The sequence below is a fragment of the Apiospora aurea genome (assembly GCF_038362705.1).
Source record: "Apiospora aurea strain CBS 24483 chromosome Unknown utg000002l_segment0_segment0, whole genome shotgun sequence".
In the NCBI taxonomy this organism is placed as follows: domain Eukaryota; kingdom Fungi; phylum Ascomycota; class Sordariomycetes; order Amphisphaeriales; family Apiosporaceae; genus Apiospora; species Apiospora aurea.
Window position 1 is genome coordinate 140500 of NW_027117389.1, and position 27054 is coordinate 167553.

Sequence of the window (27054 nt, forward strand, 5' to 3'; positions counted from 1 at the left end):
GGTCAAGAGAATCCGAGGGCTTGGAACCTTCCGGCGGGTTCTTTTTGACACTTTTCTTCTCGAGGCAAAGTGTAGCGAGACTTTGTTCTGGCCAAAGTCAATTCTTGCTTTTGGGCCTTTTTGACTTTCTGATCTTGTGACAACCGGCCTTGGCGAAATCTCGGCTGTCTCGCGTCGCGGCTTGATGACCGCTGCTCGTGGTCTATGTGCAAGGACAAGGACATGATGGGTGGATGCAGATCCCAAAAGCTTGGCGTGTGCATCCTGCGCCGCATGTCCGCGACGCCCCGGAAGACGAGAAAACGAGGCGAGTCATCCTCCTCCAGATGGCGACCGTGGCACGTGGAAATCAAGCGCCAGGCACAGAGTCAGCCGTGGTGACCAACCACGCGTCATCCGATCAAATGACGGCGGTGCCTGCACGCACTCAACTCGATCCGCTTTCAGCAGCCAAAACTAGATAGATCCGGGGCGATCCGCTTGCTCCAGTGGCTCTACTTAGACCGCTTGTCAACCACCACTCTTTTACCTGCTGTACCTAGGCAACCGACAACCTTAATTCTATCAATATCTGCTGGACTTCCATTCACTATTCTGCATTCGGTTGGATGCTTCGGTTGGGCCAAGCCGCGGAATCTGCCTGTCGATTGTCGTCTCAAGTGCCTGTTCGTCTTTAATCGAACATCCCCTTTCCCACGCCCCATTCATTTATTCCCTTCTAGGCCACCACCACCGACCTTTCCGTCTAGTTTCAGCATCACGTCCTGCTCCCTAGAACACAAACGACACCATCATTTACGATACCTAATTGATATTGATGTAAATATGCGACTCTTCTCTCTCTTCGTCCTACTGGCAGCAACCCTCGCGGCTACAAAACCCACCGTCTACTTCATCCGCCACGGCGAGAAGCCCAAAAAGGGCGACGGCCTTAACGCCGATGGATTGAAACGCGCACAGTGCCTTCGCGGCGTCTTCGGAGTCGCATCCGACTACAACATCACCCACGTCATGGCGCAAAGACCCAAAAAGAGCAAGTCGTCCAAATGGAAGTTTTGCTTTCTTGAATCCCTCGCTAACCCACCACAGACGGCAAACAAAAACGGCCCTATGATACCGTGCTGCCTCTGGCGACGGACATGGGTCTCGACGTCGACACGTCCTGCAAACGCGACAACATTGACTGCGTAGTGGACGTCATCGAAAACTACAAAGGAGACGGAAACATTCTCATCTGGTAAGTTCTAACCTCCGGGAACTGCTACGCATCATTTCAAGCTGACCATGGCTCAAACAGCTGGGAGCACAAGCGACTCAAAGACGTGGCCAAGGCGTTGGGCGTCAGGAAGTTCAAGAAGTACCCCAACAAGGCCTTCGACTTGATTTACGAAGTGCCCCCAAAATACAAGAAAGTCGCGACCATCACTTCGGAAAACTGTCGCGGCTTGGATAGGTGACATCCTCACCTAGACAACAGTTTAAGCGGGCGTTACTCCAATATTTGATTCCTCTGCCGGCAACCCCCTATAGGTTCCTCCAAAAGACATAGACAGACACGCATCACTGCCCACTGGCTTTAGACGACGGTTTCTGTTATCAGCCCATTTGGTGCTCTCATCGCACCCAACCTGCCGGCACACACCTCAACACTTCACCACCGCCGGTCCGGGAGCGGTGTAGCTCGTCGGCACGGGGTAGTAGATGTTGATCATGATGCCCGGGTCCGTCGCCTTGTACGCGCCAGGGATGGACACGCCGCTGAAGGTCTTGGTGCCGCTTCCCGTGACGGTGAGCTGGCCACATCTGCATGAAGTCAGGACCCATTGTGATCCGACAGCAAGGACACCCCCAATGAAAAGACCACCAGGCAGATTACGAAGAATGGAAGTAATGGAAAGAGATAGAAAAGAGGAAAGACGTACGCGATATAGAATTGGGCACCCCCGGCGCTGCTGGCCGAGTGCAAGGCGATGTGCTCTACGCGGATGAGGTAGTCGCCGGGAGCAAGGCACTGCGGGATCTGGACGGTCACGTCGCGAAGACCCTGGCTGGGCCACGTGAGTCCCCCCGCCCGAGATATTCGGACCCTGGGAGAAGATCTTGAACCAGACGGCACCGGATCCATCAAAGGACGCAGCGGTCTGACCGGAGGGCACTTTGGCCATGTAGAACTGCAGGGTCCCTGGGTGCGAGATGCCAGAGTCGGCCACGAACCCGACCTTGGACCCCGCCGCGACGCTCATGGTCTGCGCCCCCTCGTTCCCCGGGGCCAACTGGTAGCACCGCAGCTGCGTCGACGAGACGTCGGTTACGGGGCCGTTGGATTGGTAGTTGGTCGTCTTGCGGACGTACTGCCAGTCTTGGGTCGTGGCGCCGTGGGCGATGAGGCGGGGGAACTTGTCTGTTGTGTTTCGATTACGCGGAATTAGTTGTTTTCTTCAACATCTCTTAGACGGTAGACATCCGTAGATAGATGCATAGGTAGATATTGCGTCAAGCAGCAAGAATCAACGGTATACTTACAGTGCCCGTGCACTGCCGAAGCGAGTGCAAGCACCACTACGGCAAAGGCCTTCATGGTTCTTTCTAGATGTCTCGATATCGTAGTTCTTGCAGTGTATGACGGCTGAGAAGTCCACTTCTTTCGGGGGTCGAGGAGCTCAAGGATCAAGAGGCGGGACTAACTTGCAAAAGACAACGTGGGAGGTGGTGGACGTTCAGGTCTAGTTATACCCAACTCTTCAGGATAGGGGGTAGAACAATAAACGATACGTGCCGTATGGTTTGGCTATGGGTACCCACGCTATTTTTTTAGCTACCTATTTAACCTATGGGTAAGAATGGGTAACTAGTAGTACCTATGGGTAACCCATGGGTATTATATTTTACGGTGGGTAACCTATAGGTTACCCACGATTTTTTTTACCCACGAATTACCTACGGTTTTTTTTAAAAAAATTCTTTAACATAAAATAAGTATTTAAAATAAATATTTTAAAAATATCATCGTAATATAATTTTTATAAAATATTAATATTAAAAAGAAATAATCGTGAAATAATCTTATATTCTATTTAAATATAAAATAATTTTTTAAATATTAATATTTAGAAATTAATTACTTAATGTATTTATCTTAATTATTTAAAAGATTATTTCACGATTATTTCTTTTTAATACTAATATTTTTAAATATATATTATTTATAAGAAATAATCGTGAAAGAATCTTATATTTTTTTAAATATAACTTCTTTTTTAAATAGTATATATTTTTAAATATTAATATTAAAAATTAATTATTAAATATATTTACTTTAAAATAATACATATTTTGAAATATTAGTATTAAAAAGAAATAATCGTGAAATAATCTTTTTAAATAATTAAAGTAAATACATTAAGTAAAATTTAATTTTTAGTAATAAAAAAAGAAATAATCTTGAAATAATTTTTAAAATAAAATAGTATTTCTTTTAAATAATATATATTTTAAAATATTATTATTAAAAAGAAATAACCGTGAAATAATTAAATAATTAAATAATTAAATAAATTAATTAAAGTATTATAGTTAATTTTAATTTTAAAATATTATTTTTAGATACTAAAATAAAATGTAAAAGATAAAAAATTTATTTTAAAAATATAAAAAAAAATCTACTTATAGGTTACATATAAGTTCTTAGCAAAACCTATAAATATCCGTGGGTAATATTTTAAATGTATAAATAACCCATAGGTTACCCATAAATCCCATGGGTCCTTGGCAAAACCCATGGGTACCCAAAACCCAACCATAACGTGCCGGAGTTTGCGACTTTGGCCAGGCCTGCTAATGATTTCCGGCCAATCGCATTCGGAGCCCTGATCAGTCGCCATCTAGAAAGGGGTGAGTGACTTGCCCGGCTAAAGTGACCAACGGCTAATCAGCTTCCGATGGACGTCGAAATAGGTATTGACATGATACAACAGCCGCTCATACGTCGGCATGCAGAGTACCCCGTGGGGATGAGGGCTCTCCACTTGCAATACTACCACCCTCTGCAGCAAGCTATGCCGGGCAGATGGAGGACCATGTGGACAGTTAGGATAGCCAAAAGGGGGAGTCAGCAGCAACTGCCGTGGTCTTTGGTATTTGCCGCAAATGGTCATCCTTGGAAGACTGGATAGACAACAAGAGCAACTGGACATCCAACAAAGCACCTACCAATCGACTCCTCGACTTATTGGTGCGCTTCGGTTGGATTTTGAACCACAACCTTATTTTAAGAACACTTTGCTCTCCCTCTTTTCGTCATGCTCTTGCACACACATCAGCATCTACCTCGAAAACGATGATGAGGACCCAGCCGCTCGGGCGGGCCGAGTAGAACGGGATTCTTGTTGTGACGGGATGTATCCGGGGCTTCTCGGCCGCAACCTCACTCATCTGCTCGAAAGCGTTGCCGAAGCCGAAGCCGCAAGTCATTGATCTTTCGGTCAAGATACCGGTAGGTACTCATCCACCATCCTTCTTGTAATCATCATGGGGTTTGCAAAGAACTCTTACTCGGAGATGTTCGGCTGCCTGGAATCCATACGTGGCAGCGCACTGTCAAGTAGACTGCATACTAGGTCTCCCATCGGTATTACAGAAAACCGAACATCGTAGTTGACTAAGAAATTCAGCATTTGCAAGTATGCTTTCTGGCCTAGCTTCCCGTGGCGAAATTCAAAAGCAGGCCTGAGAAGTCCCACCCGCGCTGTACATAAAAATGCGGAGGTGCTGGTCACAATCGGGCCGGTCTCGTGTTCCAAGATCTGTCGGCAGACTCTCTGGGTTTCTATCATTTCAGGCGCCTCCATAGCCTTGCGAGGAGTAAATAATAGACCAAATAGTCGTCAACCTAGACATTCGAACAACATTGGTAATGTCACGACTCTACTCATGCTTGAAGGCCAGGTCGAGCAACCGTTCTTTCATGGAGCTGGCCGGTGATCTCAAGATTAAGTTGATCAAGTCGGGATCGAGACAGTCGCAATACGACAAATCCTTCTGGATACGTACGTGAAGATAGCCAAGCAGATGGGCTTCAACCGCCAGCTTGAGGAAACCCGACTTTATGTATACTAGTACAGATCTCGTCAATGGTGGGTGTGAATATGTTGACGAAGAAGACAGTGTGCCACTGTAGACAATCCATCCTTTCGCATCCCCACTGAAGCGACGTCCGACATGGCCATATTCAAGTTCTTGAGGAAAACGTTGCCATCGTTTCGCTGCGTCTCCCTCAGAGAAGTAATACAGTCCAAGATCGAAAGCAGTGGGTCCAAACCTGCACGGATCTGCTCCGCCAGAACTTGTACCATCTCGCCAGTGTCCAAGAAGTCAGCGACAGTGCAGTGCATAAACTCCACCCTGTCGCTGAGATATTCCAATAGCTCACGGCCGTAAGTGTTTATCCGGCGTAATGTAGGTACGCTTATGAAGAGAAGTCTTGTAGCCGCGCTCGAGGAGGCCCATCTCATTCTTGCACTTGGACTGTTTTCCGTCCTCACTTGGCGGGCAGCCGTTGGCGTTGGAGGCCAGCGCTCCTCTACGCTCATGCCAGTTAGTAGTAGACCGGTTCTTTCTGCCGAGGCAGTTATTACTCCCCTTTGGCAGAAGGTGGGGGGGGTAAGCGTCTTACTGCACGACTTGATCGACCCAAATAAGTAGCCCATTTATCCGATCCCGGCTTCCCTGAGACCCCAAAGATGTCAGAGTGAGTGCCGGCGGTAAACCATCTTTCAATTCGGTCTTGACTACCAGTTTGCCTGCCCTTCCCTCGCAGAGCCCGGGGATAGGTTTCTTCGTGGGCTTCGACAATAACGTGGCGCCGGTAGCGGAAGCTTTCGAAAGCTAGGCCTTTCAGTATCTCCTGCTGATGGGCCACGTCTCGGGCTGCTACGGAAAGTCTTGACATGCCCTTCGAAAATCCCAGCACATCATTGTGACTAAACTTGACAGCTGTTTGCGGGGCCTCGGCAGCAGTCTGTCTTTCCTGTACATTGCTAAGAAGTAATGTAGGTTTCTTCAAGTTGATTGCTGTGGTGGGTTTGAGAATTCATGCTTGTCTCGCTCAACCCTTCCAACTATTTGAGGTGCTGCCCATGATATGCACTTGATACCATCACTTAGTCAATAGTCCGAAGGGAAAAACATTATTCAAGTACATGTCGACGACGTATTTGAATACGGCGCAAAGCTCAAGCGTCAAGGTCGTCTGAGTTCGCTTGAGGCGTTCTTCGATGCTCCTCAATTCAGGGTCTTTAAAGAAGACCTTGAGTGTCCCACGCAGACTTTTCGCACCACGTTAGATTGAGTTATCATCGGGCTCAGACCTTCATGCTTTCTTCAGCGTCCCCAAGATTTCCCGCAACGTGGCGCAATCGGTCTGGCAGGACTTCGCTAGCTCGCGGATGCAGGCGCAAGGGCGAGAGAACCGAGTTTCTCCAGTGGCCATGTCTTCTCCCACAGCCGTCGATAAACTGACACTGCACTCTGATAAAGCTGTGTACACAGTTCCAAGGCCCGGTTCCTCCCTAGAGGTACCACTCTCCGAGCTATGTATTTCCGTAGCTCTCGCAATAAGCTTCAGGGAGCAATCGACGCAAGCAACGGCTGTCCCAGCTAGACTGACCGCGCTGAGGGGATCCATATTGGAAGGCCAGCTGCGCCCGGCAAGCACTCTCGCTTCCTAAGCCCTGCTCGTGGCTATGTCGCCGGAAGAGTTCAGGTCTTGAAGGGGTTGGGAAGTGAGATGTGGTAGCTTCGAGAGACTTGATATGAATAGAGCAGAGCCGGGGTTTAAAGTCTTGCAAGGCGAGGCATGACTATGCCCAAGGATTTGGGGCAGAGCAACTACCCTAAAAGATCATCCCGTGGCGGTGCCTGCATGCCACTCATGCAACACAACCCGATGCCACGAAGTACATAGCAAGTGTATTGATAACCTACCCAGTACTCCGGCTTTCATGAGGCTGTGTAATATGCTGGATCATAGCGGCCCATCCCACGCAGTAGCGCCCGCACCAAGTCTCGTTTGTGTCAATGAATGCGTCAGGTAATCATCTGGGGCAAGAAGGTTCTGTTCAACCGTGTGGCCGACGATCCCGAGGTGATGAGTACGTTCCGGGCCAATGCATCTCGGCCAAGGGTTATTGGGGTTCATGGAGCAGCTACCTATACGTAGCATTGCACAAGTGTGAGGTTCACTATGTCTCTGTCGCCCAGGCATAGATGACGGGACACATGACTAACCAAAATACCTACATAGACGGATAGAAACAACGGCTACCGAGTGTGGCTGCTACACTTGCGACGTCCAATCGACTGTCCGTTTATCAATTTTGCTATTATGGCCGTTCTAGTTTATGTATAGAACAACCCGATATTTTGTTAACTGTATATATCTAGAATAGTGTTTACTGTTTTTATTTCCACGTTGAGTCTCAGTAGTTGCGCTTTAATTTGCCCGCCATCTATCCCACTCGGGCGAGAAGCGTAGGACCATTTACAAGTAGGAATTTCTGGCTGACAAATGCCTAAGTTAGGTTCAAGAACACATCGATACGTCTGACAGATGCCTAGCTTATGCCTTAAGCATGCCAATATGTCTGTCACATGTAGCCATGCCGAGATGCACTTGCAATACGCCAGAACGAGGTAGCGGGGGACTTGAACTTGTTCGGAGCCATTTTCCCATGGCCTCGGAACATTAACCAAGTGGGGGCACTCCCATCTGGGCACGTAGCGGCCGTTTAGGGGGCCGGGTAGAGGCACGCTAATGCAGGTGCTGCTTGTCAGAAGATTTTGGGCAACTTTCAGACACCCCTGCAAGGGCCGCTGACATATCAGCATGAGGACGGAATGGCTTCAGACGGGCGTGAGATCGCAATATAAAAAGCCTCCTCGCATACCGTCTGAGGATGCATATTACTTTTTCCATAAGCCAGCTTTCATCTTCACTCCTGTTAAGTCTTTACAAACATTCCCTATTCTCGCCATGCCTTCTTACGTCATCACCGGTGTATCCAGGGGTCTCGGTGTAAGTGTAGCAACAACGAGCCATTACAATTGAGCCTACGAGCTGACTAATAACAACCATCAGTACGAGTTCCTCCGTCAACTCTCCTCGGATCCCAACGACATCGTCATCGGGACAGTCCGCGACAAGGCCGCGACTCTCAAGAAGGTGTCGGAAGATGCGGACCTCAAGAACCGCTCCAACATCCACCTCCTGGAGGTCGACTTGACCAACTACGAGGCTCTCAAGGTGAGCAGAGGCCTGCTCTACCAGGCAAGGAGAATGTGAGGCTGACTAAAATCGTCATAGAGAGCCGCAGAGGATGCCGCCAAGATCACCGGCGGGAGCCTTGACTACCTCATTGCCAATGCCGCCTACGTCTCGCAGTTCGATTCATATGACCCTATCGGCGTCCTGTGAGTCTCCTTACTACTACCCAGTATAGTTATTTCGTAGGAAACAAATCCGTATCTAATCTGGCCAAACAAACCACCCAGGGGTACCGACAAGCCGCAGGAACTCGAGGAGGACCTCAAGCAGGCCTTCAACACCAACGTCGTCTCCAACATCCACCTCTACAACCTCTTCATGCCGCTCATCCTCAAAGGCCAGACCAGAAAGGCGATCGTCATTTCCACCGGGATGGCCGAAATGGACCTCGTCAACAAGTACGAGGTCGACGTGGGCTCTCTGTACTCCATCAGCAAGGCCGCCATGAACATGGTCACGGCCAAGTTCAACGCCCAGTACAAGAAGGATGGCGTCCTGTTCCTGAGCATCAGCCCGGGCGTGGTTGACGTTGGCAAGTATACAGAGTGTGAGTGCATACCTGAGCACCATGCCCTTTGATTGAACCCACTCCCCCTTTTCAACGAAAGATTAGTTGACTGACCTTGAACTGTCTCTCAGTGACCCCGCATCAGACGGCCAGGATGGGAGGCATGATGCAGAAGTTTGCCCAGTATGCACCCCACTTCACTGGGCCGATGACGCCCGAGCAGTCCGCCCGGGCCGTGAGGTCGGTGTGGGAGAAGGCCACGGTTCAGGAGAATGCCGGAGACTTCATTTCGCATCTCGGCAACAAGCAGTGGCTTTAACTGGATACTGATGGACGGAAATTTCCACTCAGGGGCCGAGTGTATGAACAAGACAACCCAGGATGCCGATATCGCTATCTAGTGTACCATGGGATATTAGCATATACAATTTAAAGTCATGAAACCCCATTTGAATTCGCCATGTTGATTCATAGCTTGGCCACGATACAATGAACCACAAGACCGCAAGATCGTCTAGGCCCAGGTGAGCTTTAGTGCTGACCCGAGCCCCTAAGTGACGGGCCAATCGGGGAGTTTTTAAAAATACGACCCTAGAGCCCCCCGCCTACGAGCATTTGTAATCAATATGCTGAGCCGCAGACACATCACCCACTAACTAGTACCATGAGTAAGATTAAGGGATAAGTGAGGCCTAGAGTACATTTCGATACCATTCACCTTTCGTCTCTGCCACGGCCTATCATTTCTTCCGACGGACCCCGTTCGACTCGCTACCATGGCACCCACAGAGACGCAGAGCAGTGCAGCAACAAGAATGAGTCTCGGCCGTCAGCGGCTTGCCGAAGCATGTCCCGAGTTCGCCCGTCTGGACCTGGTGGAACAACTATCAGAGAAGACACCAACGAGTGCTGGGAAGCCTGGCGGTCTCAAGCTGTCGTGGCCGAAAGCCAGTAATACGAGACGCGCAGTAGTAGCCAAAACGGCCACCTCGAGCGTTCCCCCCAAAGGCACGCATTCTGCATCTACGCCTGGGGCCCACCTGATCAATGTGACATGCGGGGATGTCGCGGCGCATTACCGCTATCGTACCGGCTCTGTGCCACGGGGTAAGTCGACCGCACTCTCTACGTCACCTACGAACTGGACATCGAACTAACAAGAGCCCACCAGCGAGTCCCTATCCAGTCCTACACGTGCCAATGGTATGGAATTTACAATCATTGGAGAATGGAGACGAAGATCTCTTTGAGTACTGTGGGCTTACCCTCTTTCCCCCTTTTTATTTTCCCCTTTGTCCATTAGGGGGTTTCCCGATGAAAGAAAAAAAAAAACATGTATCGTAAAAGCTGACTACGAATGAATCGCAGTTGGGTCCGTTGCTTCGCGGTCCCTATCCACCTTTGGGCAAGACGCTGTCCAGCTAGGTCATATATTGTTGCGGATTGCTCATGCGGGCGATGGCACCTCTTTCGGATCGGCCGTACAGCAGTCTCTGCTCGCGTTCTCTTCGGCACACCGGCATGGCGCTCACTCGCGGGGAAGCGAGCACAAGATTGCCGCACTCAAGGCTATGGCAGATATCTCGGGATGCGAGATCGGTACGGCGGAAGCGGTCCAACACGTAGCTGCCGGCATGCTTCTGTGTTCCTACGAGGTTAGTGCCAAGGTTTCCGCACATGTGGATAAATGGCACTGACAAGACGCACCAGATGCAACATTCGACCTGCACCACGGGCCATTGGTTATCATACCTTATCGGGATCCAGGACATCATCCGGGTCACCGGGCTCGATACCATCCACCATCATCCTGACTTGACCATGTTGCTGGACTGGGTATACTACTACAGCGTATTAGCACGCTTCAGCCGACAGCACTGGCACAGAAAAGAGCTTGTCGGAGTTCAACTCGCTCCTATGAGACTATTTCACAGAGAGGTGTGTAAAGAAAGACTGGCTATGCCGTAGATGTTCACTCACCAGCTGCCTTCCAGGCCTCTTCGACAGCAGCACCGCATTTGGCATCCCTCGCGCTCCTCTCGGAGATGTGTGATGGAGCAATCGCACCCGTCCCGCGAGGGCAATCCGGTAGAAACAAGACGGATCATGAGAATTACCTGGCGATTCTTGACTGGAAGATCCGGAACCTCCCCGTCACATTTGATATGGACGTTGGGGCCGATTCCGAGGCGAAATTGGAACTGTATCGGCTAGCCATGCTGGTATACCTCAACCGAGCCTCGGAGAATGCGCTGAGCCAAGCATCCAAGACACAGCAGCAAGTAGACCGGGGATTCTCCATCTTGTCCAGACTCGATTTCTGCGACCAGCAGTTCCCTGTCTTTATAGTAGGCTGCGAGGCTCACAGTGACAGAGAACGAGCGGCGGTCCTCGGGCTGATCCAACGGACGGAAGAACATGGCACGTGCCGCGAGTTTAACCACGTAAAGCTCTTGTTGCAGTCCCTTTGGGCGCAGGACGATCTGGCTTTCGGTCGTCATCGCAAGTACTGGGACCAACTTGGCGACGTCATAAGCAGGTGTGCAGTGCTGCCTACCTTTGTATAATGGTCTAATGCTGTGCATAGTACTATATAATCCATGTATTTTTATACTATATGATCCACGTGTGATAAATGTCTACTACGTGTACCAAGTAGCCTAACGGTGTTCTCGGCCTATGCTACTGTTACGCCAAAGGAATATCTTCCGGGAGAGGTGTCGACACGCAATGGCACAGCGTTTCATGTAGAAAGAAGGATCGCGTCATCATTGTCATCGTAGATCCTGATTGCCTACCTGCTCCGAAAGCAAAAAAGAGAAAACGCCACCCGCAATGCCCATCCATGAATGTGACCTCGTAACCTCCCACAACCCTGTCCCGGCCCTCATATCATCATCAAACGCGTCCAAACATTGACCTTCCGGACCAATCCAAGCCATGCCCTGTGATGGAACGAATACTCTAAACAGACAGGCAACCGGCCGAAAGTACATCTTCATGTGAGTCGTGACATGTAGCTACCTGAAGTAGCCCCCCGTCCGACCGTCAGACCAACCACCCAACCTCAGCGTCCATCCCACTGGCTGTGTTCCTCCTGCAGCTGCCGCGTAACACTATCGACGCTATGCCGACTCGCTCTGTCAGCATTATGCTCCTCCATCAATTGCCGAGTCACACTATCGACAGTATGCCGGCTTACCGGCCGATCCACACTATCCACCTTCACCAGCGGCGGCGGCGCGTTCCCATTCCCGTTCCCGCTCCCGTCCCCGCCCTCGACTTCGCCCTCGCCCTCGCCCTCGCCCCCTCGACCCCGACGTGCGCCACCAGCTCCCGCGCACTCCTGGTGCGGGGCACCCACGCCAGCTGGAGTATCCCGAGCAGCGCGAACCCGCCACAGCTGAACCACGCCGCCGCGCTGCCGCCGGCCGCGTAAATGACGCCCACGAGCGGCGGGCTGACGGTGCGGGCGAGGCAGCACCCGCTCATGGCCAGACCGTTGACCCGGCCCAGCACGCGCGGGCTGGGCGTCGCGTCCTTGAGCAAGATCAGGGCGCAGGGGATGACGATGATCCCAAAAAGGCTCTGCAGCACGAGCGCGAAGTAGATGAGGGCGGACTGCTGGGCGGACCCGGAGGCGAAGACGGAGACGAAGGGCATGGCGAGGTAGGCGAGCGGGTACAGGACGACCATGCTCACGAAGGAGCGCCAGACGCCGACCCTGTCGACAAAGGGCGGGAAGACGAGGCCCTGGATCAGCAGGCCCAGCACGCCGTTCACCGACAGGTACACGCCCACGTCGTGCACGGTGTAGCCCAGCCCGCCGTGCAGGTCGAGGCGGCCGCCGCCGGCGTAGCCGGGCGTGGGGTCGTCGAGGAGGTGGGTGGGGAGCAGCGTGACGAAGGCCATCTGGTGGTACGAGACGAGGACCAGGGCGACGGTGAGCATGATGATGGTGAAGTTGAAGGCCTTGGGTCCTCCTCTCCCCTTCTTCTTGTTGCTAGATGACGACGAGGTCGTCGGGGTGGCGGTGCCGCTCGTGGTGGTGGTTTCGGAGTGGTCGTACTGGCCGGCGGCGGCGGCGGCGGCGGCGGCAGCGTGCTGCTCCCTCACCTCGGCCATCGCGTCGGTGGCGGCGGTGGTGGTGGTGCCGTGGCCCACCCGAATGGCATGCACAGTCCCGAACGAAGAGCGGCGCAGATCAAAGTTGGGCTGGACGGGGACGGGGAGACCCTCCTCGATGAACTGGGGCCGGGACAGGCTCGTCGACATGATGGAGGAGCGCCGGCGCGCCGCGGCGGCCTCGTTGTCGCCATTGCTGCCACTGCCAGCGAATCGACCCCTATTAGGAGCACCTGATGCCGCCGCCGCCGCTGTTCCTGTCAAAGGCGTATTCTCATCCGCCTCGTCATCATCATCCACGACCGCAGTTTCGCCATCACGCTGCTCCGCCAGGTCAGCGGCCGCAGCCTCCTCCCGCGCGCTCCGCGGGTTCGTCTCCTCGAGGAAGAAGATGCCCTGGACAATCGCCAGCACCACGACGGCGACGGCGACCAGGTTGGGCAGCAGGTACGGGTAGCGCCCGAACAGCCCGTCGGCCGGGAACAAGTCCGGGTAGAAGCGGGCCGGCTGGGCCAGGAAGCCGCCCATGGCGGACCCGATGATGCCGCCGAGGGTCCAGACGAAGGGCTGGGTCGCGTAGGCCTTGGCTGTTTCATGTTAGCACTCATCCCCCCCCCCTCACTTTATACGCGTCATATTCTTTTGGTATGAGGCCAAGAACCGAAGAAGTAAAACTCACGCTCATGCTCCGGCACCTTGACCATCTCCGCCACCATGGTCTGCATCACCGCTACATTCCCATTCAGCGCCCCGCCCACGAACCGCGCCAGCAGCGCGACCCAGTACTTGGTGCTGAGCCCGAACAGCAGACTCGACAGCGCGACGCCGCCCAGGCCCGCCAGCACGACGGGCTTGCGGCCCACGCGGTCCGAGAGAGCGCCCCAGCCCATGGCCGTCAGGGCCTCGGCGACGGCGTAGGCCGAGACCAGCAGGCCGGCGTAGAAGGGGGCGTCCCGGGCGTCGCCCGCGCCGTCGAGGTCCTTAACCATTTCGTACGTGTAGGCCAGGATGGAGTTGAAGGCGATGGGTTCGGAGAAGCGGCATATTGCTGTTTTGGGTTTATTAGCGTCAGCTAGAATAAGTCAAGCATTTGGGTTGGATGCCAGGGAGGGATGGAGGGAGAGGGGTTCGGCAAATGCTGCCCGGGGTGATTGACGCATCTTATTTTCGTCCGATGATGAACTGGAGGAGGAAGGCATGTTGCTTTCTTTTTAAAAAGTACTGGATGCTTCGGGCCATGTGTAAACATGTAAGTGCACGACGAGAAAAAGGTGTCAATCTTACCCAAGACGGTCAACTGCCGCGTCGGGAACGCATACGGATCCCGCTCCCTGAGCTGAGGCATAGTGAGCTTGTTTAGTAGCAAAAAGTGGGATGGCACTGTTGAAGTCTTTCTCCTTTGCTACAAAACAACAACAACAAAACAAACGGGCAACGACTACAGCAGGAAGAGAAGAAAAACAAATCAGAAAATCGAATATATACCTATCCTTCTCCGCCAAATCAGCAAGTTATAAATACGAAAAACTCATGTCTGATTGCTTCAAGCGACAAAGACCCAGAGAGAGCAAACCTAACTAACCTCTCGCCTCTCTCTCTCTCTGCCACACTCTTGTCTCCCCACCATTCTTTCAGAATCTTGCAGCGAAGAGCGGGGCGCCGATCATATTCGGTGAACCGGTGACGAAACAGCTCCGGTGGAGATCTCTCTTTTCTTTCTTTTCTTTCACGTCGTCCAATGTTGTATGGATGCCTGCTACTACTGGCCTGTACTCCCGTATACGAAGAGAGATGCATGCAGCATACCTACTTAGCTTGTACTGGCGGCCCTACCCTACTCACAAATCAGTCCACTGGCGGGCGGGATCTAGTTGGGAATAAGCACTAGATGATCTCGCCTTGGCGAGAAAGAGCCAAAGAGCGGGCAAAGAGGTTGGTGGTGGGCAGCAGCGACATATCCGCTCGTTAGCAGCGATAGAAAAGCCGACGGCCAAGCTGGTCTGGTGGGCAGGGATATCTGCAGTAGCGTAGGGAAGAAGGTAACTGTTCCCATTGGGCCGTCTCGAGTCCTCGCACCGCCGCATGCGGATAACGGCCCCTCCAGGGTCCCCCATGCCATGCCATCTCACCTCGCCTCCATTGCATCGCAGGCCTGCTGCTGTGCATGGCATGCCATTACAGGGTGCATCTGTACCTAATGTAGGTAGGGCGCACCTGAACCCAAGCTTAATATTCGCCCGGTTACCGGCATGCCTGATCGGGCCTACATCCACTCGTACATGGGCCGCAAGTCATTGTTGTAGTGGGGGAGAAAACAACAGAGGGGCCGGTATATGTCTATATGCCACCATCTCGGCAAAAGAAGTATTCGCATTGGTGGAAGGCAACGCGCTTTCAATCTACCATCGACTGTAGCAAAAGTCCGGTCCGAGTCCAACTCATTAGCTACCTATGTTACATGCATTCTTTTGACCCCCTTCCCATACGTTCACTATCTGCTGCCTCTCCGCGTCACAGCCGCATTCATCATTTCGTCGGGGCTGCCATTGTATTTCTCGTCCTATCTCTCATCTGCCACTAAATCAAAGCCAAAGCCAATGTGCATGTGATTATGTAAACGCCTGAAACTCCATATGCCAGCTTACACGGCCATCTCCATGTTGCACCCAGCTCAATCGTCCTCGTATCTTGGTCCGCTGGCGGCCGGTGTCTCTGCAGCCCAAGCTCCAGGCGTCGGCGCGTTCACCGCATAGGAGAAACCGCTGGCCGCCGGGGTGGGAGCAGCCGCAGCAGGGGTAGGAGCACTATCAGCTCCCCAGCCGCTTTGCCAACCACCACCAGGCGTAGGCGCGTTCATGGCACCTGGAGTAGGGGCGCTGTAGGCACCAGGAGTCGGCGCGTTCATCGCTGCAGGGGTGGGAGCTCCTAGGAGACCAGCACCAGGCGTAGGTGCGTCGTACGCGCCAGATCCGCCACTTGCACCAGGTGTGTAGCCCCACGTGTCACCTCCGCTCGCGCCGGGAGTGGGAGCAGCACCGTACGGGGTCTTCGATCCAGAGCCCCAGGGGTCCGATGAGCCACTGCCTCCGTAAGGCGTCTTGGAACCATGACCAAACGAATCTGGTGCCGGAGTCTTGGAGCCACTAGACCAAGCAGGCGTCCGGCCACCAGATCCGCCGTAGGCTGTGCGGTTGCCGTCGTAGGGGTTGACTGTTCTAGAGCCATCTGCGGCTGCCCAAGCCGGCGTGCGCCCACCATCGCCATTGCGGTTCCAGGCTGGCGTACGGCCACCCGCACCAGCTGAAGGAGTCTTCCATGCCGGCGTGCGGGATGATGCCGAAGCCATGGGAGTGCGTCCTCCGGCACTGCTCCAGTCGGGAGCAGCCCGATCTCCTCCAGGGCGTCCCATGCCAAACGCGCCAGGCTTCCGGCTGTCGTAGTTCTTGATAACGTTGCCGCTAACACTATCGCGAACTACCACATCGGTCTTGGCAACACTGATAATCTTGCTCTTCGTGTGGAGTTCGATGCGAGCATGCGTGTCAGTGGTATCCTTGACACGTCCCAGCAAGCCCTTGTAGCCCCCCTTCTTGATCGTGACGGTTTGACCAATGAGGCGATCACGGCCAAACATCTGCTTGGGAGGACCCATGTTGTTCTTGGCTTCTGGTCGCTTCGCTGCCGGGTTCATCGTGCTCAGATCCTGAGTGTTGGCGGCGGCATTGATGCGGCCACCCTTGGCCGAAATGGTGGCCACGTTGCTGACCTTGGACACGAAGATACCCGCGTTCTCGTTTGTAGCATTGGTGTGGCAGAAAACATAGGTGCGGTGAATGTGCACAATCTTGCCTTGTCGGCCCATACCGCCGTACTCCTTAACCACGTCGTCGGGTCTTATCTCGGCTCCGTTGCGGTCAGCGGCCACAGCAAGCTTGCGTCTCGGGAGCTTGTTCGCGATCTGCGAGGGCATGACATGGCGCTTGTCACCATTCTGGTCCAGAATTACCATCGATTCGCGATCAATCTTGACGATGCATCCGACGGTTGTAGGGTCGAGTTGCACCAGGTCGGTCATCTCGTACTGTCCGAGGGAACCCTGGCCACCAATGTCGCTGGCCTCTCGCAGATCTTTGCTAAAGACGGTGATTTCGGTGTTGGTCTGGTCTGTCAAGAGTGTGACCCGATCCTCGGAGATCTTCACCACCATACCAACCTCCTCGCGGTACTTGCTACCGCCGATGACCTTGACGTGATCGCCAGGTCGGAAACGCTTGCGGAGACCCTTGGTAGGCACCTCAATAGTCTGCCCAGCCAGATCGCCGGAGACGACTTCCATAGTGACAATGTCACCCTGCACATTCGTGGCCTTGCCCACCACACCTTTCTGCTCACCATCGTAAACCTCGACAACGTCGCCTGGAAGGTAGGTAACATTGATAGTGCTATCCTTCAGACTAGCAGCCAGTGACTTGAGATCGATGTTCTCAACACCATCCTCACCACCAGAGGCGAACTTGGTGACTTCCTCGAGGGTTGGGTTGACATCCTTGATGGTCAAGTGTTGGATCTTGATGTCCTTCACCTGGAAACCCTTCTCGAACTCGTCGCCGTTGTACTGCCAGTTGTTGGTCTGGGGGTTGCCAGTGATGTACCGGGGGTGTCTCTTCCGGGCCTCCACCTCGCTGAACAGCTTCTGGGGTGGCCGAGGACCAGGGCCCATGGGGCGCTTGCGCTTGCCATCGGCCGTCGTAGCCGCAAGAGCGTCGTCGCGCAGACCGTAATCAAGACGAGGGATGAACTTGACTCTTGCCTCCAGGCCGTTGTCTGTTATATCAATGACCTGGGCAAGATCGCCAGAGTGCTTGGGGGGCGGCGCAGGCGAACCCATGCGCCAGGTTCGAGTGTAGGAGTCTTCTGCACGCGCAAGAGATCGGGCATCTCCTTGATATCGACTAAGAGGAGTTTCGTTCGGGGATACACATTAAGCATGCCTTCGAGTGCCTGGAGGATATCGGTTTGACGCTGAGCCTCGACGTAGATGAGGCCTTTCATGACGGAGTTGGGACCACCCCTCTCGAAGGCGGCAGTGATGCCAAGCTCATCCTTGGTGCCCTGCTTTTGCTGGATTCTCTGCATGATGGAGAAGACGACTTCGCGTTCCTTGCCCTCCTTGCAGCGGACACCCCAGATACTCGGGTCGTCGACACTGGGGAGCAGCAGACGCTGGGGCACCACGGCAGAATCGGCCATGCCACGGGCGGAGCGCTTGTTTCCGTACTGCTTCTTGAGACGCTCGGCTTCCTGTTCGAGGTCCATGTCGTTTTCCATCTCTCGTCTGCGGTCAAGCTCGCGATGGCGGGCATCGTCCTCGCGGGCGAACTGCTCGGCCTCGCCGGCCTCTGTGTGCTCGATGAAGCCTTCGTGTTCGGCATCGTCCTCGTCTTCCTCGTCTTCATCCTCATCGTCGACTTCGGCTTCGAGCTCGAAGAAGGCGCTGCGCTTGTCCTTCCTACGGGCGCGTTTGCGACGGTGACCCTGGGCAAACAGAGTCAGCAACGACAAGTATGGTGGCGGGGGTTTGTCCACGTGGTACTCACCTGAATTTCTTCGTCTTCCTCATCCTCATCTTCTTCCTCGTCCTCTTCGTCATCGTTGTTTCCGGCTACGTCGTCGTCCTCGTCGCCCTCGCCCTCTTCATCATCGTCGTCGTCGGCGTCATTGCGTGCAGGCGAAGGCTTCCTCGTCTGGCGGGGGAGAGGATTCGACGTCTTCGTCATTGTCTGCAGCATTGTTGCCTTCGTCGTCGCTGGCGTCGGCAGGGGCAGGGTTGAAGTCCTCTTCCTCTTCGGAGTCGTCAGGCTGGTCGTGATCCCGTGGATCGCTCATTTTGACGACGTGTTGCCAATGAGGCAGCGAAAATGCAGGGACTAGGTGTTTTCGATGGTCGCGTTGGCGGTTGCAGAGTGTAATGAAAGAAGTAAGGATGATGAAGAAAAGAATCGAGACGCGGCTGGCGTCTTGCAGGAACAATGAATGAATGGGAGTGGATGGATGGATTATGGATTACTTGACTTTTGTACGCCCAGTCCAGTTCCCGTCTCGTCACGTCAAAGGTCGACCTTTCCGTTGCTGTAGGGGGCGTGCTTGCTGCAAGCTGTGGAATTTAGGGAGAGCCGGATAAGCAGACGGCGGCTAAGCCAAACTGAGATTGGCGTCGCTTTGGCCCAGTCGGTCTTGGATCAACAGCTTTCGCCGAGGTGGGGCTGCAGTGGGGGAAAAGCAATTGATGCAGTGGAGATGCCTCAAAATGGAAGTGAATGTATGCCCAACTGCCGCAAATACAGCGTTGCGGAAATCTAAGCAGATATGACCTGCTTGGATGGTGATTGTTTCATTGATGTTTTCCTTGGATGGGCCGAATGGGAGAAATTCCTGGCGAATAAGCTGCAGTGGGTTGAAGAATGGCAGGAGCAATTGCCAAATGCATTCACAGTTCACTCAACCCAAGTTCTTACAATGTGCATGTAATCCCGCATCTTCACCAGTTTCCACCATCAATCCAGCATGGCCAGTAAGAACTGATTCTTGAAAAATGCTGTAGGTAGGTATCTAGCCAATCCCGCGTCTTTCAAAAGCATATGTCACTCCCCCCGTCTCCGCAGTTTGTAGAAACATACCCGTTGAAAGGCTATTGTACACCTACTCAGACTAAATACCTACTCTCTCTGTCCCGTTTTCCTACTCCCAAGTAGCCGAGCATCGTGACCAGACCTGGACTTCTCTTGGCCCTCTTTGCCCACACCAGGCAGTCAACTGCTTCCCACCCACGAGTCCAAAACTTTGCCGGACTCTTCGTAGACCCTGGCCTCGTAAGAACAGCGCCTGTTTTTATAATTCCGACAATCCGTGCTCGTTCCACCGTGTTACTGCGTTGCATCGTTATGTACCCCTTGGATGGTTCAACATATCGGTTTCGACATGGCAGGGCCTCATATCTTGACGCCCCAGACACCTCTTCCGCCGCTGACACCCAGCCATTCGCCTGCATCCGAGTTGGGCAGAGGTGGTGTCCATCCCAGGTTTCCAACCTCGTAGTCGCACTGCCAGCTTGCTACTGGAGTCAGATGCTTGTCCGTCGAGCCGGGCCCGCTGTTAGAAGGCGCGTTGCTTGGCGTCGTGTTCATCAGATCCCACACCAACACCATGGAATCATCGCCACCCGATGCGAGCGTTCCTCTTCGCAAGGGCGACCACTCGACGCAGTTAACGGATCCGCCGTGTCCACGAAGCTCCAAGAGCGCCTGGCCGGGCTGCCGTACATCGAGTATCCTGATGACGTTCGAATCTTGCGCAAATGTGGCGAGGAGATGGGTATCATGTGGTGAGGTCGCTAGTCGCATCAAAGGCGGCGCATTTGCCATGGTCTGTTGGGCTAGCGTTGGGCTGATTCTGCCCCCTGTAGCGTCTAGGTAGACACCAAGTCAGTAAACACAATTCTCACCAAAACAGGTACAAGAAGACTCACCTCGCTCGTCCTTGGCTGTCGGCTCGTAGATGATGGTGCTGTGCTCGAGGCTTCGCAGATCAAACATGCGTACACTGCCGTCTTGGCCGCAGCTGACAAACACGTCGACACTGTTGGCGCAGAACCGCACATCGTACACCTCTTTGTCGTGCGCAATGAGTTGCGTCTTGGCGGTAAGAGAAGGAATATCCCAGATGGTGCAAGTCGTGTCTATGCTAGAGGTGATGATCAAGCTTGGTGATACCTGGTTCCAGTCAAGAGAGGTGAGGGGCGCCGTGTGGTCTGGCGTCTTGGAGTTGGAGAGGAGCGCGAGCGGCGTGAGCTTCGTGATGGGTGCGTTGGCACTGGGCCGTGTCACATTGTTGCCGTAGGAGCTTTGCGCATCAGAGGGTAGAGACCACAGCCTCAGGTGGTCGCCCGACGTCGCCAGCAGATCCGTACTCTGCTTTTGCGAAGAGGGCGGTTCCCAGAGGAGTCGCGTGACAGGATAAGAATGGGTGGCCTCGGCGACCTTGGTGAACTCGATGCTGTGCTTAGAAGAGCCCGGGCTGTAGACCTCGTTAGGCGTGTTCACAACCTGGGTGTCTAAGATTTGAATCTGGGTAGGGTGCCATGTCAGCAAGCAAGACCAGGCATGTCAGGGAACGGGGATGCCTACAAAGTTGTGGCCGTCTTCGAGGTAGCTGCCAATGGCTACCTTGCCGGCACCTTTGCCTTGAGGAGCCCATTTGCACCAGTCAAAGGCATAGAGCGCCCACGGGGCTAGGTAGTTGCTTGTGGAAGGTTGCCCGTTGGCGAGTTCGTAAGCCAGCGTTCCCGGCGTGCCGTCGGACAGGCTCGAGTCGGCTCGGGGGCGAATGTCGGCGAGGCCCAAAGGCGTGTTGGAGATATTCCGCTGCGAGCCAGGCGCGCCGTACTTGGCATCCTGGGGAGACATGTATTGCGACGGGCCAGCGGAGCCGCCGGGAGTAGTTGGCGTGTAGGGGGTGTAGCCAGAGGAGGGTTCGAAGGGAGCGGCGGGGCTCGACCTCGAGTAGGCGTGGGAGGTAGAGGCGGACAAGGACAGCGAGGGAGGTTTCGAAGGCGACGAGTAATCGGTGGGTGACTGCTGCTGCGGGATGCCGGTAGACATGGTGGGCAAGGTGGGTGCGGTGTTGGCGCTCATGGCAGGTGGGCGGGCGGCGCCTAAGCCTCCAGGTTGCAGGACATTGGGCACCGAAGAGTTGGCGGATGAATAGGCGGGGGTGGTGGGTTGGGTGTGGGATGCGGCGGCAGCGCTTGGGTCGACGTTGAGAGCGGGAGGACCAGGCGCGGCCGTGAAATCTCGCGGCGAGGAGGTCAATTGCTGCTGGGTGGAACGGGTCATGGTAGGAGAAATGTGCAGCTCGTCGTGTTGGGCGGCGTAGCCTCCTCCAGGTGCAGCAGAGGCAGCAGAGGCAGCAGCAGGCGCTGCTCCAGCACCAGCGGCGGACCGTCGCGGGGCTCCCGCATAGGCCTGTGATTGGTTCATGGTGCCGTCGCGATGACTGTTGGGTCGAGACTTAGGTTCAAATGTTAGGTCCAATAGTAGGGTAGCAGGTAGGTAGCTCGAAACGCTCCGCCGCTGCGCGATGGCAGGCGCGAGCGATTAATTTTCTTGGGGGAGGGTTGGTGAGTTGTGTTTTGTTGGTGGCAGTTGGGAGCCGAAATGCGTCAATCAAATCCGCTGGTGTGGCTCGGCCTTACCTCAGGTTGCCTTGTCTTGGATCTTGGACGCGGGAGGGACAGCCAGGACTGGGAATGGGAATGGCAATGGTGAATGGCAGTCAAATGGCAGTGAAAGCGGCCGGTCGCCCAAACACCGCCGCCCAGCCTCTGCTTTGAGGCTGGATCAGCACCGTCGAAACATCTATCTATCGTACGGCGTCAGCTGAACCCTTTCTCCCTCATTGGTGTATCTCCAATTGCATCTATTCGGGCATTAAACTTCAATCGGCACTTGGGAAGCTGGTTTCTTCCATTGGCACACAATGCATTGGATCATTGGATCTGACATTTACAGATGCAAATGGGCTCATAGCTGCATGCCAGTCGCCTCTAGCCTGCAAGCTCTCTGCACACCATTCTCTGGGGCTGGAGCTCGAGCTACAGGCCTCTGGGCCTCCTACAAAACACCCTCTCTATCACTGAGAACAATGTAGCTGCACAGACGTCCAAACAATTTATTGCACAATTTTCATTGCTTGCTACAGTCTGCTTGAGTCGTAACAACTTCCAATCCTAGCTGGCAGTGTACATCCTGATGATGCACCATCAGCATGTGTGATTGCACATGGTCATGTCCTCCTGATATCCCAGCTCAATCAACAGCTGCCTCTGTCCAAACGTTACACACAACCTGTCACACATGCGCCGATTGAGCGAATGGGGCTCATCTCCACTTTAGCCGAGGAGGGAGGAGGAGAAGGAGCGATTCAGCGTATGAATGAGCATAACCCGGACGGTCGAACCTGGCTGCCATCAACCTCACAATCTTTCCCGCATCCAACTCAGACCTCTTCTCCTACCACTACGGGCAACTTAAAGACCAGAGCCCTTTGTGTACACTGATTTACTTGCTCGAGCTACCCTAGCCAAGATGACGCCCAGCGAGTTGCCCTCGCTTCTGCTCTTGCCCCCTCCTCCCCGTCCTGCTGGCCCTCTGGAGCTCAGCGCCGCTTATCGTCCCACTCTCCAGTCCGTCATCTCGAAGCTGAAAAGCTCCAAGGGACCGGATGGATCTACGCTCATCATCGCGTTGATGGCCCCGGTGCTATCGGGGCAGTTTCGGAGACACAAGTCACTGGTGTGGCCAGAGCAGCAGTCCATATTGGCCGGCATGTACAGTCTCATCTCCGTCGTCTGCTCCCAACTCGGCGTACCGACGGAGGTAGACGGAGGGCCTGACTCGGTTGATGCACGAGTAGTTCTCGTCGACCACGATTTCACCAAGCGGATACCAGAGGACTTCAAGCTGGCCATTGAACCCAACAACACCGTCATCGTGAACCTGGCCACGTTTATCGCGGCATATCACCCCTGGAAGCAGATCTTCAGCACCAGCACCGAGGCCGGCCACCAGCAACTGTACGATTACCTGCGCATGTATGAGGGCATCCAGATTTTGAACCAGGATCAGCTAGTGACTGTCGACGGTGGCCTCACCCTGAACACGCAGTCCCTTGAGTCCGCCCAAGCATCACGGGTAACTACAACCCCGCACTCTGTGGTATGTCTTGGTGGAACATTTGACCATCTCCATCCGGGGCACAAGTTATTACTCACTGCGGCCATTTTACTTCTCAAGGTCCCGGAGGAGAGATCTTCCGAGCCATGCTCCTTTGTCATAGGCATCACCGGTGACGAGCTGCTCAAGAACAAAAAGTACGCCGAGTTCGTGCAGCCCTGGGAAGACCGGGCCATGAGCGTCATCGAGTTCCTCGCCTCAATGCTGGAGCTTCAGAAGCAAGGCTGGAAGGGCGGCGCCACACCCAAGATCACCAAGAAGGACGGCGAGATCACAGCACTTTTCCGTTCCGACACCATTTCCGTATCGTGCGTGCAGATCCAGGATGCCTTCGGCCCCACCATCACTCAAGAGAACATGGATGCTTTGGTTGTCTCGGGCGAGACGAGATCTGGCGGTGCGGCCGTCAACGTCAAGCGCACAGAACTGGGTTGGCACCCGCTGCAGGTCTTCGAGGTCGATGTTCTGAGTGCCGAAGAGATCACCGAGGACCCAACCAAGACGGAGGAGAACTTTTGCATCCAAGATCAGCAGTACTGTCATTCGCAAGATGCGGGCTGAGTCTCATATGTGAAATTTTCTACGAAGAAAATGCATTGTAGATTCTGCCGAGGAAACCGGCTTGTGGCTACTTTGTGTCAGTGGTAGAGAATGCAGCATTGATTTCTCGGACTCCATAAATCCGTTTTCACCTGCGAGTGTCTGTTGATCAATTAACTGCATACTCGTTCGGCACTCTCCTTCCCGTACCCTCAAGGTTACCACTCTCCTGCTTGCGGACTGCAGTACTCCGAATCTCACCCAAGCACATCCCCGCATATATACCCCCAACATCAACATACCTCCAACATGATCTACCCATGACAAACAGACAAACTTTTCCCCAAAGACCCTCCCCAGTTCCCTTCATTCATGAGTCAAGAGTTCGGCCAGAGATCCGTCACGACGAGGGACGATGAAATCGGCGAAGTCCTCCAGACGGTGCCGACGGCGCGCACCGACCTGACGGGCAGAGTCCTGCCCCAGATGACGCTGGGCGACGGCAATATACCGGGCTCGCTAGTCGCCCCGCCCCCGCCCCTCCCCCGCAGCGCCTCCCCCGCATCGCGCGCCGCGGCACGGTTCAGGGTCGAGGGCAACGCCATCGTGACGGGCGGCGCCGGCGACCTGGGCCTCGCGGCGTCGCGCGCCCTACTCGAGCACGGCCTACGGGGTCTGATGCTGTTCGACCTCAACGCGGCCGACGCCGCGGCCAAGGCCGAAGCTCTGCAGGCCGAGTTCCCGCAGGCGACGGTTCGGTTTACAAAAGTAGACGTCACGGACGCGCTGGCGGTCGACGCGGCGGTCGCGGAGACGGCGAGGCTGCTGGGGAGTGTGGATGCGCTCGTCGGGCTCGCGGGCATGGTGGGCTGCCAGCACGCCGTCGACACGTCGCCCAACGAGTGGAACCGCGTGCTGAGCGTCAACACGACGGGCGTTTTCCTATGCGCGCAGGCGGCCGCCAAACAAATGGTGAAGCAGGGGACGGGCGGCAGCATGACGTTCATCGCGAGCATCTCGGCGCACCGGGTTAACTACCCGCAGCCGCAGGTGTCGTACAACGTCTCGAAGGCGGGCGTCATGGCCATGGTCAAGAGCCTGGCGGCCGAGTGGGCGGTGCACGGGATCCGGGTCAACAGCGTGTCGCCGGGGTACATGGACACCATCCTCAACGAGGGGGTCGGTCTTGACGCGGCGAAGAATGTTTGGCTGAGTCGGAACCCGATGCGCCGGATGGGGCAGCCGGACGAGCTGACGGGGGTGATTGTGCTGTTGACCAGTCGGGCGGGGAGCTACATCAATGGGGCGGATATACTGGTGGACGGTGGTCAAACGGTGTTTTAGACGAATCGCTGGCAGTATTATTCATGTCACACAAAATGGAGTTGTCTTGCTGCTTGCTCAGCGCCATCGCGTCTCCTTCCAAGGTCGGCTTCCACCTGCTAACATACATGGTGTATATGTCATATATATACCTATATATAAGAACTCGAACGATTTCCCCCAAACGCCAATCCGTCATTGATTCCCCGTACCCGAAAGTATCATGCCAAAACCCCAGTAGTACTACCGCTACTCCTCTCCTTGAACCCCCTGAAACACGACGTGCCCGTACTCCTTGAACCCCTTGCCGCCCGAGCTCAGCACCATGACCTGCTCCTTGAAGCTCGGGGTGCCGTGGTACTCGTCGTCGTGCTGGAGCGTCTCCCACCCCACATAGATGAGGTAGCCGCCGCCGTCGGACTTGAGGGCGGCGGCGACGGACTTCTTGATGAGCTTGCCGCCCGCGATGGTCTTGCACCCTTTGACGCGCCGCATCGCGTCGGCCCAGAGGAGCCACTCGCCCTCGACCCAGGTCGCGTCGTCGTCGCCGCCGTAGAGGGCGGTGCTGATGGGGTAGCCCAGCAGCGAGGAGGACGAGGTCGAGGAGGAGGAGGAGGAGGGAGTGCCGCCAAAGGTGGGCAGGCCGGCGGCGGTGGCGGTCGTGGTGAGCTGTTGGCCCAGGTGCACGTGCCAGATCTGGATGTCGGGGATGGTGGGGTGGACGGGGTGCGGCGGCGTCAGGATGGACTTGATGAGGGGGAGGACGTCGTCGAGGTAGAGGGGGGATTCGAGGAAGTCCTCGTTTTGCTCGAGGGTTTCTCTTACTGGCCTAGAGTCAGTCTCAGGTTGGGAAAAGTAGATTCGGTCATGGCCAAGAGGTGCTTCCCCACCTCCCCCGGAAGTGCTGGTGGGGGAGACTGTTGCATTACACGAATACCATGTAAGGCCATGCGAAAGAGGAAAACAAGATGTTTGGAAATGTATATATACAGATGGCAATACCGAGGAGACATAACATACCTATGTGCAGCTGCACCTTCTTGTGCTCCTCCACCTGGCGGCCCCAGTACAGCCTCAGGAAGCCGGGGGACTCGGCCACCAGGTCCAGGGCCTCGGCCCACTTCCGGCCGGCCCCGCTCGTCGCATCCTGGAGCTGGTGCTCGACGGGGATGCTGAGGTAGAAGATCTGGGTGACGGGGCCTGCGCGTTCCTCGAACAACGTGGCCGCCATGGGGGGCTCTTGGTGGGGTGGGAAGGGAATGAAAGGAATATTAAACGGATGGGTGATAACGGGAAGCAGCAGAGACAAGAACGGGACGCTCTTCTATATGTAGGTAGGTATGTATGTAAGCGCGTGCGTGTCGTGCTAGAGAGTGGCTGCGTGTGTCTGCCTGTGTCACCACAGCAAGGCAAGGCAATAATGTAGGTAGGCAATCAACTACTTTACC

General features: G+C 54.6%; 11 protein-coding genes across 11 annotated transcripts; 5 read left to right on the plus strand and 6 right to left on the minus strand.

Moving 5' to 3' along the window:
- Positions 1 to 825: 825 nt before the first annotated feature.
- On the plus strand, positions 826 to 1457 carry PG986_002437 (uncharacterized protein; the record flags this gene model as incomplete). Its single annotated transcript, XM_066838659.1, has 3 exons — positions 826 to 1143; positions 1192 to 1237; positions 1279 to 1457. 3 exons carry the CDS (start codon positions 826 to 828, stop codon positions 1455 to 1457), a joined length of 543 nt encoding a protein of 180 aa, XP_066703723.1.
- A 186-nt stretch (positions 1458 to 1643) lies between these two features.
- On the minus strand, positions 1644 to 2578 carry PG986_002438 (glycoside hydrolase family 61 protein; the record flags this gene model as incomplete). The annotated part of the gene is made up of 4 exons (XM_066838660.1): positions 1644 to 1803; positions 1923 to 2048; positions 2107 to 2401; positions 2524 to 2578. 4 exons carry the CDS (start codon positions 2576 to 2578, stop codon positions 1644 to 1646), a joined length of 636 nt encoding a protein of 211 aa, XP_066703724.1.
- A 2548-nt stretch (positions 2579 to 5126) lies between these two features.
- PG986_002439 (uncharacterized protein) lies at positions 5127 to 6682 on the minus strand (the record flags this gene model as incomplete). Its single annotated transcript, XM_066838661.1, has 5 exons — positions 5127 to 5423; positions 5672 to 6035; positions 6198 to 6304; positions 6366 to 6518; positions 6665 to 6682. The coding sequence occupies 5 exons, from the start codon at positions 6680 to 6682 to the stop codon at positions 5127 to 5129; spliced, it is 939 nt and encodes a 312-aa protein (XP_066703725.1).
- A 1347-nt stretch (positions 6683 to 8029) lies between these two features.
- Positions 8030 to 9147, plus strand: PG986_002440 (short chain dehydrogenase; the record flags this gene model as incomplete). The annotated part of the gene is made up of 5 exons (XM_066838662.1): positions 8030 to 8071; positions 8135 to 8299; positions 8360 to 8466; positions 8548 to 8867; positions 8960 to 9147. 5 exons carry the CDS (start codon positions 8030 to 8032, stop codon positions 9145 to 9147), a joined length of 822 nt encoding a protein of 273 aa, XP_066703726.1.
- Positions 9148 to 9604: 457 nt separating this feature from the next.
- On the plus strand, positions 9605 to 11395 carry PG986_002441 (uncharacterized protein; the record flags this gene model as incomplete). The annotated part of the gene is made up of 4 exons (XM_066838663.1): positions 9605 to 9935; positions 10197 to 10483; positions 10539 to 10766; positions 10823 to 11395. The coding sequence occupies 4 exons, from the start codon at positions 9605 to 9607 to the stop codon at positions 11393 to 11395; spliced, it is 1419 nt and encodes a 472-aa protein (XP_066703727.1).
- A 658-nt stretch (positions 11396 to 12053) lies between these two features.
- PG986_002442 (major facilitator superfamily transporter) lies at positions 12054 to 14298 on the minus strand (the record flags this gene model as incomplete). The annotated part of the gene is made up of 3 exons (XM_066838664.1): positions 12054 to 13540; positions 13633 to 14001; positions 14238 to 14298. 3 exons carry the CDS (start codon positions 14296 to 14298, stop codon positions 12054 to 12056), a joined length of 1917 nt encoding a protein of 638 aa, XP_066703728.1.
- A 1326-nt stretch (positions 14299 to 15624) lies between these two features.
- On the minus strand, positions 15625 to 18839 carry PG986_002443 (uncharacterized protein; the record flags this gene model as incomplete). The annotated part of the gene is made up of 4 exons (XM_066838665.1): positions 15625 to 17814; positions 17838 to 18488; positions 18551 to 18697; positions 18720 to 18839. The coding sequence occupies 4 exons, from the start codon at positions 18837 to 18839 to the stop codon at positions 15625 to 15627; spliced, it is 3108 nt and encodes a 1035-aa protein (XP_066703729.1).
- Positions 18840 to 19942: 1103 nt separating this feature from the next.
- PG986_002444 (WD repeat-containing protein) lies at positions 19943 to 21988 on the minus strand (the record flags this gene model as incomplete). The annotated part of the gene is made up of 3 exons (XM_066838666.1): positions 19943 to 20418; positions 20479 to 21076; positions 21137 to 21988. 3 exons carry the CDS (start codon positions 21986 to 21988, stop codon positions 19943 to 19945), a joined length of 1926 nt encoding a protein of 641 aa, XP_066703730.1.
- Positions 21989 to 23095: 1107 nt separating this feature from the next.
- On the plus strand, positions 23096 to 24304 carry PG986_002445 (Phosphopantetheine adenylyltransferase; the record flags this gene model as incomplete). The annotated part of the gene is made up of 1 exon (XM_066838667.1): positions 23096 to 24304. The coding sequence occupies one exon, from the start codon at positions 23096 to 23098 to the stop codon at positions 24302 to 24304; it is 1209 nt and encodes a 402-aa protein (XP_066703731.1).
- Positions 24305 to 24655: 351 nt separating this feature from the next.
- PG986_002446 (NAD(P)-binding protein) lies at positions 24656 to 25627 on the plus strand (the record flags this gene model as incomplete). Its single annotated transcript, XM_066838668.1, has 1 exon — positions 24656 to 25627. One exon carries the CDS (start codon positions 24656 to 24658, stop codon positions 25625 to 25627), a length of 972 nt encoding a protein of 323 aa, XP_066703732.1.
- A 228-nt stretch (positions 25628 to 25855) lies between these two features.
- Positions 25856 to 26837, minus strand: PG986_002447 (uncharacterized protein; the record flags this gene model as incomplete). The annotated part of the gene is made up of 2 exons (XM_066838669.1): positions 25856 to 26523; positions 26627 to 26837. The coding sequence occupies 2 exons, from the start codon at positions 26835 to 26837 to the stop codon at positions 25856 to 25858; spliced, it is 879 nt and encodes a 292-aa protein (XP_066703733.1).
- Positions 26838 to 27054: the final 217 nt, after the last annotated feature.